Consider the following 14,864-nt stretch of genomic DNA (forward strand, 5'->3'; position numbering starts at 1 on the left):
TTTGCTAATGGAAAATTATTTTATGATGTACTTAGCTTACTACCTGTCTTTTACATTATATATTTCTCTTAGGTGCTACATTCTTTTGGAAAGTATTTCCTAATAAATTTGGCAGCAGCCATGGACAGGGCAAGGATGTGCTTAATTCCTGAGTCTTTCCTGGTATTCTGTCTCAGTCTTCCCTTTCTCTCATCACAGCGGCCAGAGGACCTTCAAAGACTGGACATTATGGCTGATCAGCTTAGTCCCTATGTTTGATTTTAATCAGATCCCTTGGCAATGATCAGTATCTACTTCATTGAAAGACACTAACCATTGTCACAGGAGATGGAGCAAAATGTATTTACAGGTAGTTCCTCCAACAGGCCCGTTGTTTTCCACCTATAATATTTAGTTTATACTGCAACTTTATTTCCTTTCTTCTATGTCAGTTTGCATACAACTTTCATATTCAACATAGAAATATTTGATTATTTATTTCATTTTTACCTCCTCACTGATCTTAAGTGCATTTTTATTCCTTTTCTTTAACTTGTACAGCTCCCATTTATTGATTTTTACCTTTCAAGTTCCTATAATCTATTTAACTTTGAGAATGTTCAACAACTTTCTGCTTTATTAAAAATAAATCTAGCTGAGCCTTCTTATTTTCTCCTTATACAATATATTTTACAGCGGAAGTATGACCCCATTGGTGTTTAATATAAATATTTTCAAACCACAAGTCAAGCCAATGGCAGTGTTTTAAATCCTCGTTTATTCCACTCAGACCCACCTTATTAGGAACATTACTTTCTTTTTTTCAGCTTCACTGAGGTACAGTTGACCTCAATAAAATAATAAAAATTGTATATATCTACAGTTTTGGAGAGTCTTTCCTAATAAATTTGACAGCAGCTACGCACATAGTCAGGCTGAGTCTCAATTCCTGAGTCTTTCCTGGTGTCTTATCTATATCTACATACATACATATATATATATATATATAATTATCATAATCAGTTTAATTAACATAGCCATTATCCTATATTTTTGTGTATGTGGTGAGAATATTTAAGATCTATTCTCTTGGCAACTTCCAAGTATAATTTTACAGAATAGTTAACTGTAGTCACCATGCTAAATGACATAAGCTAGGCACAGAAAGACAAATGCTACATGATCTCACTTATACATGGAATATAAAAAAAGTTGAACTCGTAGAAGCAGGGAGCAGAATAGTAGTTACCAGGCATCTGAGGGGAGGAAATGGGGAGATGTTAGTCAAAGGAACTTTGCGTTATTGATTGTTCTTTCTTTGTCTGACATTTTAAACCTCTCCTTTCTTTTGAAACATCCCCCTATTGGCATTTAAACATGCTCAAATCTCTTCAATCTTTTAAAATCTTACTTAAACCAAAATATTCTTCTGTCTACTGTCCTGGATCTGCTCATCTTCAGAGTTGTACTTTTTATTTATTTTTTTCTTTTTGGCACTTACTGCTACCAGTTTACTTTCCTCAAATCCTTTCTTAATCCACTTTGATGTGACTTCTAAGAGCTTCACTCCCCTCAATTAGCCCTTGCTAAAATAACCAAGAAACTCTCTGTTGCCATATCCAAAGGAAATTATTCAGTTTTCATCATTTGTGGTTTTTTAGTAAAATCACTACAAGGGACCACTTCCTCACTCAACTTTCTCTTGCCTTAATGCATGCAGTACTTAGATTTTCTTCCTTCTCTATTTACTCTTTCTACGTTTCCTTAGCAGATTCAGCCTCCTATGCCAGTTGGTGAAATTCAAAATTCCGCAAGCCTTCATGCTAGTACTCATCTCATCTTCCTCTCCTGTCTTTTTCCACATGTATCCACTACTTGGTCAATTGTATCTAATATGACATCAAAAAATCTACATGTTTAGCTTTGATGTCCCCTCTGAACTCCAGACTTAGATATATATCTTCATATTACAGATCCATTTGAATGTTCCTCATGTGTCCCCAACTCACTAGGTATACTCTTTCTCCCCTAAAATTTGATCTTCTTTCAGTTTTTTCCCTCTGTCAGTAATGCTGAAGTTTAAACCAGAAACCGAGGACTTTTTCAACCTAAACCTCTTCTTTATTTTTTATATTTTAATAATTACCAAGTATTATGAATCACGCACACACACACACACACACACACACACACACACATTCATACCCCTTGAGTTTCTGGATATCTTTCCTTCTCCAACGCCATCTCCAGAGTCCAAGTACTGTTTCCTTAGACTGATGCTATGTGCTTGTAAATGGTCTTTCTACACTGTAGTCTTAGTGATCCCTTCAAAATGCAAATCTGATTTCATCATCCATATCCAATCTGCTTCATAATTGCCTTCACTTCTCACTGCTCCTATGGTTAAGGCATATTTTGTTCTTGCGTGTTAACTATTTATGAAACCTGGACCCTGGTCAGTGTCTAAAATTGTGCCTATTGCATAAAAGTAATTCAATACACATATTTTATTTTACTTATTATTTTTATTTTATTTTTAAATTTTTTAATAATTTCAACTTTTAGATTCAGGAGATACATGTGCAGGTTTGTTACATGGATACATTATGTGATGCTGAGGTTTGAGGTACTGTTGACCATGTCACCTAGGTAGTGAACATAGTCCCCAGTGCGTTTTCAACGCTTGCCCCCCTCATCTTCTGCCTTTGGTAATCCCTAGTGTCTATTGTTTCTATCTTTATGTCCATTAGTACTCAATATTTAGCTCCCATTTATGTCTGAGAATGTGCAATATTTGGTTTTCTGTTTCAGTGTTAATTCACTTAGGATAATACCCTCCATCCAGCTGCATCCATGTTGCTGTAAAATACATGATTTTGTTCTTTTTTATGACTGTGTAGTATTGTATGGTGATACACGTATTTTAAATAAGAGTAACTTGGCTCTGTGAAAGTAAAAATTGCACTGGGAAAAGCTAAACCAACAAAGAAGACTTTTCTATTCCAAAAAGGAAGAGAGAGATCAGAACTCAATCTCTAAACTGGGCTGAAACTCTGGAGAGTTTTAAAGGATGGGTTGGGAGTTTTTAAGAGTGAAGGAGTTTTTAACAACATTTGGGTAGGTATGGGGGATTGTGACCATATGTGTTTGCTAATTGGGTTTGTCCAAAGGATATATAAACTTTCTCATATCTTTGTCACAGAAAGTAGTTCTACAACTTGGAACAAGGGACCCTCTGTCTGAAGTTATGTTTCTACCTTTCCACAGAGACTAGAAGATAAAGATGCCTCCTTTTTTTTTTTTTTTTTTTTTAAATTATACTTTAAGTTCTAGGGTACATGTGAACAACATGCCGGTTTGTTACATATGTATACATGTTCCAGGAGATGCCTCCCTTTCTTGATGATTACCTTTCAAAGGGTTGGCTCCAGGCACTTTAGAAAGACAGTCTGGTGTTGAAAAACTGCCAAGAGCCTTTAAAAAAGATTTACATGTAAAAGGGACAAATAAAGAATTTACAATTACCAGAAATCTGAAGTAAATTATCTATGAGAAGGAAGGGAAAATACCCTGATGCTTAGGCTATCTGAATCACATAAAGGACTGAGTGAGCTTAAGACGGGGCCTGGAGGTCGGAAGGAGCCTGTCCCAAGTTTAAAAAGCTGAGGGAAGGCTTCAGGTCACCTTCATTACTCGTTATTTATTTTGCTATCATTTTCTAGGACTCTGTTCCTTAACTCATAGTGCCCCAGCCGAAGAATACTTTCTTCAGTTATCCCTCCTATCAAGTTCATATCCAAGATAGCATTTCTTGAGTGCTTTCTCTCATATTAGAGAATTCTTGATGTTCTAAATGCATGAGAATGCATTTTGAGTTTTTATTTTGTTGCATTTGTAAAATATTTCTTACTACTTTGAGGATCATTTATGCCATTCTGTTTGCTTTAGTCTTTATATTTTCAGTTGGAGGCTGTACTCAAATATCTGGTTATCCTTGGCTGTTTGATCATATTTAATAGATTTTAAAAGGCTCACTGCAAACTCTAGGTGCTTACTCAAAGCTGAAAAACTGAGTTTCACTGTGGAGTATGTAGTGGGTAATTTAGTTAGAAAATCCATGAAATGTATATTTAGATAGAGTTGGTGTAGTGCACTGATTAAGATTATGCACCTTGTAGGTAATCTTCTCATGTTTGAGTCATGGTTTTGCCAGTAGGTAGCCATGTAATTTTAGGCAAATCATTAACATCATTGTGTTTTGGTTTTCTTGTTTATAAAAGGGGTATGAAAATACCTACATATTTTTATAAAAATTAAAAATTTTAATATTTGCAAATAATTTAGAATAATATCTGACACATACTAAAATTTATACATGTGACTTTTTATTATTACTATTAATACTATCTATTTTGCTTGAAAAAAATTTCTGTTCTTTCTGGAGGAAGTATACGAATGAAGACAGGCACAAGGCTGACTGGTCTGCACATTGGTTATGGATTTCAACTTATTTCTTCTGGTTTTAATATGGTCTTCCCTGGCTCAACTGTCCAGCATGCTCTTGCTTCCTCCCAGAGCATAAAACCTCTATTCCCTGCTTGGGTGGGATGGGGGAGTCATCATTCTATTCAGAGACAGGCTGTAACAATCTGTTTTTTAAAGCATCCCTTCAATAAATTCTACTGTTTTTAAACCCATATTTATTTTGGCTTTGAAAGGGATGTAGAACTGACTATCTCTGGACATTTGTGGAGTGAGGGTGTATTCTAAAGTTACCTATTTCCTGGTAGGTGACCAGCAGATAATCATATTTCTTAAATTGGGCTTTCATATTTATTATGAGAATTAAAATACTTTGGGTGATTTTTCTATCTAAATATATTTTGCCATCTAAGTAGAAATACTTAGAGAAATGAAAAATCAGTGCTGGAAAGTATTTCAAGAATTTTAAGTGAGTATATGTTTTGTAAACTTATTATACCAATTAACTTAGTACTGTAGACCAGATATTTCAAATGTGAAATAATATGATAATTCATAGTAATTTAAAATTAAACTATCTATATTTCTAAAGGATACAGTAGCAACATTTCTTAAAGTTGCTTGGTTTTCAGTTGTGATTAAAAAAAAAAGTTTGATGTGTTTACCACATGGATTACAGCAAAATATTCACAATGAATGAATTAATGCACTATTATAAAATATAATTATCTTGGCCAGGCATGGTAGCTCACACCTGTAATCCCAGCACTTTGGGATAATGAGACAGGCATGTTCAGTGTTTCACTGCAGAGCAAAGGTTTGGATTTCTACCCAGTCTCAGCCCTGATTCTGTCCTTGTCTTTATAGAGCACTCATTGTACCTTTTTCTTTTACCTAATAAATCATAAGGTACTTATTTCCATTTTATCATTGAAACAGTGCCAGGATTTTTCTCTGTAATATTGCGGGCCTGCCTTGTAGTGGAAATAGTGGTAATATCACATTTATTTCTTTGTACATGTAGAAATAAAAGCATACTTAAACTGTAAAAAAAAAGTCCATATCTATTTGCTTGAAAAGAGTTTTAACTTTTTATGATCATGCAAGCAGTATGATGAATATCCTTCCTGTGCTTATAACTTCAGGATTATTTTTGATATTTGTATGATAATTAAATGACGATAAGGGTTTCACATATGAACTTTCAAGGAGCAGATGCTAACGTTTTTCCTGTTTATGTTTTACCAGGACCTTCTGAACAAAACCTATTTTCTTCTTTTAGTAATGAAATTCTAGTAAAGCCCTACTCATAATTTTCAGTTGGATATAAGCACTATTCAATTATATTGGTCCGGGAATCTTTAGTTATTTAGTAGGCCTGAAGAATAGATTTCTGAAGTCCAGCTTAAAGAAGTTCTGAGGTGATCAAATTTTTTCTCAGTGAAAATGTAGACATCTTTATTTGTAACATCCTTATTGGTAACACATTCTGCTCCTCTCTTCAACCTATATTTTTTTGTGTGTATCCCTGGGGGTTAATGTAGCATCTGTGTTATGTTAACCTAAATTGGGGGAAAACAAACAAACTCTTGTAGTCTTACAGTTTCAATCTGAGTACAGTGTTTCTCTCTTCTATATTTGTTGTTAAAGAGATGTTGACAAATATGAAATACTCAGGTAAGAGACAAGAACAAAGAACTTCCTTATAAATCATTTATTTTCTATTATATGTATAACTTTCTATGATTTACTGAGATGCATTTTTAAACATTAAGATTTTAAAAAGTATATTTGTTAAATAAATCTATACTATACCTAGAAATATGATGAGAAATTGCTATGAGAAACTCGTTATACAGATTCAGATTTTTTCGGTATATATATTTCCCTTAAAAATTGTATTGTTTAAGACGGTACAAGTAAAATAAATGTAGTCCATTGTGTCTAAACATTAAGGGACCACATGGAAACTAAGGAATATCTTTCTTATGACCAACTTATATTTATTTTCTTCAGAAATCAAAAATCTCCACGTATGACAAAATGTGGGCCTTTATGAGTAGCAGAAGGCAGTCAGTGCTGGTCAAAAGTAATGAAGAAGGAATCCAGCGAGTCCTCACCTCTGATTATGCTTTCCTAATGGAGTCAACAACCATCGAGTTTGTTACCCAGCGGAACTGTAACCTGACACAGATTGGCGGCCTTATAGACTCCAAAGGTTATGGCGTTGGCACTCCCATGGGTAGGTTATGTGTCAGCTATTTGTTCTTTGTTCATTAATCTGAGTTGCTGTAAGACAGGGGTAAAACAGTGTTTCCACATATGCCATTAGGAATTTTGTTTTAACCAAATGCATCCTGCTACCCCTCTGTGACTATATAAAAGCAGGTTACCAATTTGTATAAAAGCAGGTTATCAATATATTCTTCTAAATAGGTAAGTCAAAAAAAGGAAAAATTAATTTCTATCAAAATGGTCAGTGGATACTGTATCAGTGTTGAAAAACCCACAGCATAACCCAGCTAACCTTCTCTTTTCAATCTTAAATTCAAAAAATGTTTTATGAGTACACTAAAGTTTTTGTAACAATTTACTTTTTTAAATCTGTGGCTTACGAATACAGTATTTGACTTAGAAGGTTAACTAAAATAAGTGAGGCATAAATGGCTCTCATGAATATTATTAGAATTGTTTTACTTAAAAGAAGGTACAAACAGCAGACTATTTACCAATGCCGTATCTAGAATACTTAACACTGAGGATTATTTGTAACATCCCTCTTCTTTCATATGGCAGATTATTTTTAATCAAAATAATCAAATGAGATAATGAATTGTAATTTCCAGAAAACAATAATAAAAATCTTGATTATATATATACAAACATGTATGAATATGTATATGTTTGTGCTATAAGTAAATACATATATATATATATAAAACATTACAGTACATATGTACGTGTGGTAGACAGAATAATGGCTTCCCAGAGATGTCCATGTCTTACTCCCCAGAACCTTTTAATATGTTACTTTATAGCAATATACTATGAATATAGCATATACTTTGAATATGTATCATAGCAAAAGGTACTTTGCAAATGCGATTAAGTTAAGGATCTTGAGATGGGGAGATTTTCCTGGATTAACCATATGGGTCCAATGTAATCACAAGAGCCCTTGTAATAGGGAGAGTATAGGGTCAAGTCATAGTTAAGATGTGATTTTGACGGGATGTAAGAGAAAGAGACAGGGACAGAGAGAGAGAGAGAGAAAAGAAGAGAAGGGGAGAGGAGAGGAGAGGAGAGGAGAGGAGAGAGATCTGTAGATATTATTTGTTGGTACTGAAAATGGAAGAACGAACCATGAGCCAAGAAATGCCAGGTGACCTTTAGAAGAAATACAGTCCTTCAGAGACATCACTTTTAGGACTTCTGACATCTAGAACTTTGAGATAATAAATTTTATATTGTTTTAAGTCACTAAGTTGACGGTAATATTTTAGAGTAGCAACAGGAAACGAATTGTAGAGAGAGAAAAAAGTAATAGCATATTTTATTTACATCAATGTACTTTTTGAAAGAAAGGGGAAAACATGTTCATGATTTATCACAGTAGTAACTAATAACACTATACATGTTTTGGACCTTCACTTCTGCAAATTTGTCAATGACTTGGTTAAAACCAATCATTGCTTTCTGGCAACTCTGAAATGTCTAGGAAGTCAAATAATTTTCTGACAAAAAAATTAATATTAAATCACACTATATATGGAAAATCATCTGAAATTTATTAGGATTTAAAATAGCTTTAATTAGTTTCAACAAAATTTTGAGATACTAATTCTTGCATTTATGTAGTAGAGTCATAATAAAGAATAATTGTGCAGTCATTATAGAAATGAAAAAAAATAAACTTGAGTTCTTACTCCCAAAATAGGCAAGTGTAGCTGAGTCAATACAATTGAGGGGTAAATGGTATAACTGCAATTTTCCAGTTCTATTTCTGGGTAGAATATAATGCTTATTAAAGAATTAAAGATAAATATTTGCTAATTTGAAAGTCAATAAAATCTCAGTTGTTAAAACTCAAAAATAATTGTTTAGAACTTAGACCAACAAAAGATATTTTAAAGGAGGAATATTTTATCTTTTACATGTTTTAGACTTTCCAGTGCATAATGATACTGATGCTACTGTTTTTAAATTCTCCACAGAAAATATACTCCCACCAGGCAAAGGTTTCCTCAAGCTTTGTCCCTGTTATTCCAGTATTATGTACAAATTCAAAATTGGGCAATTAATTTTAATATACTATAAATGTATTAAAATGATTGCATTTTCACAATTATATTGCTGACAAACATTTTTTTACTTCTCAAAATGTGTTAATTATACTTTTATTTCCAGTAAGGCTTTGGTTTATTGCCTTAGCTCTGTTTGATGGGAGGACTCAAATCTTGGCATTCTGGATAGTTAGGTCAGTTATGGTTCTTTCCCTCAGTAAGAAATGCGTGCTGAACCCAGAAACTTCATGAGTTACTGCACCAGTTATTTGGAATATGTGATGCACAACTTCTTTGACAATTTTTGAAATATGTTTTCTTCCCTAGGAAAAATTATATATTCATAGAAGAAGAGGCTGATAATGTGCTGTGAATATCATATCATCATGCAGTATTCTGCACACTGATATTCTAAACTTATTCTTGTCACTACAGTGCCTTGGGAAAGTAACTTGAAATTTATGGCCTCTAACTTTAATTTTTTTAAACTAGTAAAAGAAGAGGATTGTATTATCTCAGGTCCATTTAAATGCTAAATAATTTGGCAGATAATGTACTTGATAGATTCTCAGAGTTTAGTCTAAATTAGGCTAGACTACATGGAGAAATATGGTTAGTTGATGTCTCAGAACACATTTAAAAAATCAGGCACACTCTTAAAGTAGTTATGAGAGGTGGAAGCAGTGGTTTGCTAGGCTCCCATCATCCTGTAGTTTCATTTGGGAAGAGCTGAAATAAATGAACACATTTTTTAGTGTTATCTCTGAAAGGAGTGAGACTCATATATTGCTACCATTTTCTCTGGGTTTGCATTGTCTGGATAAGACTCATATTGCTACCACTTTCTCCTGGTTTCCGTTGTCTGGATAAGGGCAGGATTATTTGTCTCTCTTTTGCTGTTCATTGTTTCAACCACCATCATACTCTGCATTTCTCAACTGGGAAATTAGCATTTGCCTTTTATGTTACCATTGCTGAAGCATGCTGAAAATGATATTAGTGTGTTAATATATTTACTTATTTTAAAAATTGTGTGTAATTATAAACAAAAAAAAAGGGATTCATTAAGGTGTGAAAAATATTCCTTGAGGTTCTTGCTCTTTCTCAGCGAGAGTTAATGAGAATAGCTATATTCAAAGCAGAGGAATATGGGCTAAGGTTCTGCAAAATTCAGATTAGTTCCAGAAGTTCCCCAGGCTTTTTAATTTATATATTCAGGAGCTATAATCCACAGTGAAAATTTCACCGTTAGTAATATTCTATATGTAATCAAAGAGAGGAACTTCCTTTTCTTTGCTTTTATTATTTCTCAGATTTTGAGGTATTTTCAAGAAAGCCTATGTAGTTTGGTGAAGAGAAATATCATGAGTCTTTTTGAGTGGGAAATCAGAAAAAAATTTTAAAATTGTACATATATCCACCTGTGCCCTATTTTCCCCCCAAATTCATACATCCTTTTCTTAGCCTGCCACGCTACCTTCTAATTGATTCGTTTAGGGACCTCACCACCACCATTCATCACTCTGAGTGTGATCGTTACTGCCCAAAGTGTGCTGTGAGATCGCTGAATGACTCAGAATAAGCTATTTAATTAAGGAAGCTCTGTTTACACAAAAATACCTTAGTGGAGCAATCAACAATGATGTGAAGGTAAATGCTAAATAAGCTTAAGCAAGTTTAATTAAGTCTGGAGTGACATTAAATTCCTTTCATAGTTTTCCTGACTGCAGCAACGTTATTTTAATGTGGCATTTACTGTATGGTAGATTTTTGAAGTTGCAGGAGACCTTACTCGGTAAGTTAACTGAGCTTCTTATTTCATTCAAAACAATATTTTTAAAAGCTCGGAGTGAGTTAAAAGCAAGGAGCAAAATCATGGCAGTTTCATTAAGGAATGTCTAAATTGTGTGAGCAGGTGCCGTCTTGTCTCTTATTTCACCATAGGTGATAATCTATTTATCTGAACTGGGAACATTTCTCCTCCTTAATGGCATTTTGGGCTGCATTGCTTCTCTCCTGACTGCCCGTACTTAAAAGCCTTCTTGGTTTCTCTTTTTCAAATGTTGAATGCATATTACACTTTGAGGACTAGGCAGACTCAGCAGTGCATGAGCTGGTAGGAAAGTAGCAGTCTAGAAAAAATCCATTAGGGCCAATTGGTGTTATTTTGCTTTGCTTTATGCAATTTGGTAGAAATATTATAAAATGACTGAAGGGTCTCATTAAGATGATTTCTATTTTTAGCAATGAGTTAGTGACCTCTTTCTTTCATGTATTAGTTCCTCACAACTTTAATAACAAGCAATGTATGTGGCAGCTGAAAAAGGGATGGAATTGTGCTCATGTCTGTGCATATTATTGATAATGTAATTTTCTGTAATTTCAGTTGTTTCTATTTTACTTGTAGGATTAAATCAATAGTGAATTCCAGTCAGTGAGTATATAATTATTTAACAGTCAGTGAGTAACTATTTCTGTGAACAAAACCTAAAATAAATTAGTCATATAATAGTTAGAGAATTACTGAAATACACACTACACATGAGGAATGTAAAGATGAAGTGGACATATTTATAATGCCCTTTAATATGAAGATTAAATTTAAAGATAATTTTAGCCACACACATGGCTGTTACATATGTTTTATTTCTCTCGTATTTACTGATTTAATTAGAAATATTAGAGTGTATTGTGTTTAGTAATTGACTTTAATGTTACCTTTACAAGCTAATGCTTTAAAACAGTATTATCTATGAACATCCAAAAGCAGTAGTACTATTAATAATCCTCAAGTAACTTTTATCAAATTATGTTTGATAAAATTACGGGTAATGTGCTTACCCATAATTAGCCTAAAATAAAAAATGTAACAATGGTTTATATTATTGACTTTTTATGGTAGACGTGCACCACTTTGGCATATAAACAAAATGAAATTTCCTTTTTTTACTTCTGTTTTCTAATATTAAATGCATAAGATTCACTATTTTTTTTATTTCTCATGATTTGGTGAGATAAGAGATGTAGAATTGGTACTGGTGGAGGTATGTTGTTTGTTTGAGGCAGATGTCAGTGTTTGTTAAAATGGAAATCAGTATGAGAAGAATGTTGTTCCCTGTTTTATTCACCATCCATTTCTAAAATTCTCAATTTATCATATAATAAGTACTGTAATAGTCATCATTATAGATGCATAAAATTGCCAGCCTTCAGATTTTCAGCTTTACTGAAATAAATGAATACATTTGTCTTCATTAGTTTAACATAATGCACAAAAATTGATGCAAATTATTCATCTTTCTGCAGGTCAATCCTTCCATTAAAATGCATTCTGTTTTCCCTTTGCATAAGCAGCACAATTTTAATATTTGAAGTGATTTTGCAGGGCTATATCTAGATCTAATAATTTTCAGAGACTGAATTAAACACAAAAACCCTCAAATTACACCTGTTCAATCTGTACATTCCTGGCATATGTGTTTTAATCTAGATGACATGTCACTGAAAACATGAGAATCTCAATAAGTTATGCCATATCCACAGACATCGTCAACACGCTGCATGCTACAATCTAAGAGACTTCAAGAGGGAATTTGATGAATTGTGAGCACCACTGTGAACGACTGTCATTAACATTGTAAATGTTGACCAAATGGTATCCAAACAATGCAGAAATGGATAATTCTCATAAAACAGAGTTCTGACAGATTTTATACACAAAGATTGGACCATTTAATTCATTTAATGTTTTGTACTGATTAGTCCAAGACCATGACTTCAAATTTTACTTTAGATTAGTTAGCCACAGACTGTCAGACTATGTCAGAGAGTTGTCCTTGGGTTAGCAGAGGTAGGTAAGATCAATGAGTCACTCTTATTAGGAAAAACTAGTCAAATGTTTGTTCTAAATACCAAAGCCAAATGCTTTGCATTTGCTGACGCTCATGTGACAGACATACTCTTAACATGTTGCACGGAGTCTGTGGCCTTTGAAGTCAGATGACTTGTGTACAAATTTTAGTTTCACCTGGATGAAACCTGATGAAGTTACTGAGTCCCTACTACACTTAGTGTTCTCATGTGTAAGTGGATACAACCATGTTCACATAATTGAATTGTGATAAATACTGATCATATTGTATTTATAGTATTTGAATCAGAATATGTAGCATAACGAATTTTAAAGAAATGTTTTGATCACTTCTAATATGAAGTTATAGAAAATTTTAAAAAATGAAAAGTGTTTTGAAGAAATGTTCTCTAATAATTGAAAGAATATGTTAGTGGTCTCTATTTTTACATTTTTAGAAATGTCTTGTCTTTATATATTTAGAGATATTAAATATATAGCAACGAAAGCAGAGTATTAGTATGACCCATTGTTAACCAATTGGAAACCTGTTTCTAATGAAACCTACTTGGGATTTTACCATCAGCTAATCAGTATATTGTAATTTGATAACTATCATTTTATGGGAAGAAAGTGATTGATATCTACTGTATAAAGTTAAGAAAATTCCTGTCATAGGGCATTACCTAAACAAGCAAAATGGTTTTCCATTTCTAAATATGTCTTCAGTTTTTAGTAAACAGAGCTCAAAATGTATTAGAAGCATCATCTCTAAAGACATGTTTAGTAAACAATCTGTTAAAAAACAGAGCTCAAAATCTATTAGGAGAAAAATCATCTTCAAAGGCATGTATATTTTCTTTATATTTGACCAATCTACAAGAATGTTATTACTCTATCCTGCTTAGCTCTGTAAAATAATGAACATAAAATATAAATATAAATAATCTTCCTTTTTTAGAAGACAGACATGAAAAACAAATTTGACATAAAATAGAGAAAATGCAATATTGGACATAAACAAATGCCTGTTATTAGTGCAGGGACTTAGATAGGTGGAGCTTAGTGAGACCAAAGCAGACAGGCCAAATTGCAAAAGGTACTTAAGCAATGCTTAAAGAATGGGTAGTTCACTGTCTTGAAAAAATATATTTTTTCTTCCAACTTTTGGGTTCTTGATGATTAATTAGGTAATGATTTAATATAAAATGATCTAACTCTTATAATTAATTCCTTGGAATTTTACATTAGATTGGGAACAAAAGCATAATGTAAGGAAATCAAACCATTCCTAACACTATTCTAAGGATTACTATGATGATGCCAAAATCATAAGAATGGTAGGGTTTATAGGATAAAATTATTTCTATTTTCATACTTAGTGTTAGAGTTTCATGGTTTAATACTCAAGAAATATGACAGCAAATCTATTTCACCAGTCACTTTTAACTAATATATATGAAATATGTCAGAACCAGTAAAAATAGTTGGCTGTTTCATTACAGGTTGATAACATTCTCTTTTTCACAAGTTAGAGGATATACTGAATATTAATAAAAGGCAACTGTCTAATACATATAGTCTATAATTTGAATTCTTCATTGATACATTTTATATGCCATATATAAGCATCTCCCTTTATGATCTTAGGTACCTGAGTATTCTCCTGCATATTCTATAAATATTCCTTCAAGTAGAACGTGTTTATATTATTTTAAAAATTTATTGTAAACTAAATATTTATGATGTATATATTTATGATGTAAAGGCGATATTGTGATTTATGAATACAATAAGGAATGATTAAATTAAGCTAATTAGCATATCAATCAACTCAGATACTTATGTTTTTTATGGTGTGAACATTCGAAATGTATTAGAATTTTTGAAATGTACAGTACACTGTTACTAATTATATTCACCATGTTGTGCAATAGATTAAAAAAGACCCTATTCCTCTTGTCTGAGATTTTGTACCCTTTGACCATCATCTCCCCATTTCTGTCAACACTCCAGTCTCTGCTTTCTGTTTCTATCAGTTCAAATGTGTTAGATCTCACATGTAAGTGAGAATATGTTGTATCTGTCTTTCTGTGCCTGGCTTCTTTCATTTAGCATAATATTCTCTTGTTTCATCTAGGTTGTCACAAATGACAACAATTTCATTATCGTTTAGGGCTGAATAGTATTCCATTGTGTCTATGCATACTGCATTTTCTTTACTCTCTGATTCATTATAAATGTAATGTTGATCCTATAACTTGGCTATT

General features: G+C 32.8%; 1 protein-coding gene across 5 annotated transcripts in view; it reads left to right on the forward strand.

The window, feature by feature from the left end:
- The window catches only part of GRIK2 (glutamate ionotropic receptor kainate type subunit 2), a 704,801-nt gene that overhangs the window by 662,714 nt on the left and 27,223 nt on the right, over positions 1 to 14,864 (forward strand). For all 5 annotated transcript variants that reach the window (XR_007724833.1, XM_050786670.1, XM_050786673.1 and 2 more), the window contains one exon: positions 6,478 to 6,703. Coding sequence is in view for 4 of the 5 variants with exons in the window: in XM_050786670.1 (XP_050642627.1) it covers positions 6,478 to 6,703 (226 nt within the window). In the remaining variant the exon portion in view is untranslated. The remainder of the gene's footprint in view (positions 1 to 6,477; positions 6,704 to 14,864) is intronic.

This window comes from Macaca thibetana, chromosome 4, assembly GCF_024542745.1.
Source record: "Macaca thibetana thibetana isolate TM-01 chromosome 4, ASM2454274v1, whole genome shotgun sequence".
NCBI classification, from domain to species: Eukaryota; Metazoa; Chordata; class Mammalia; order Primates; family Cercopithecidae; genus Macaca; species Macaca thibetana.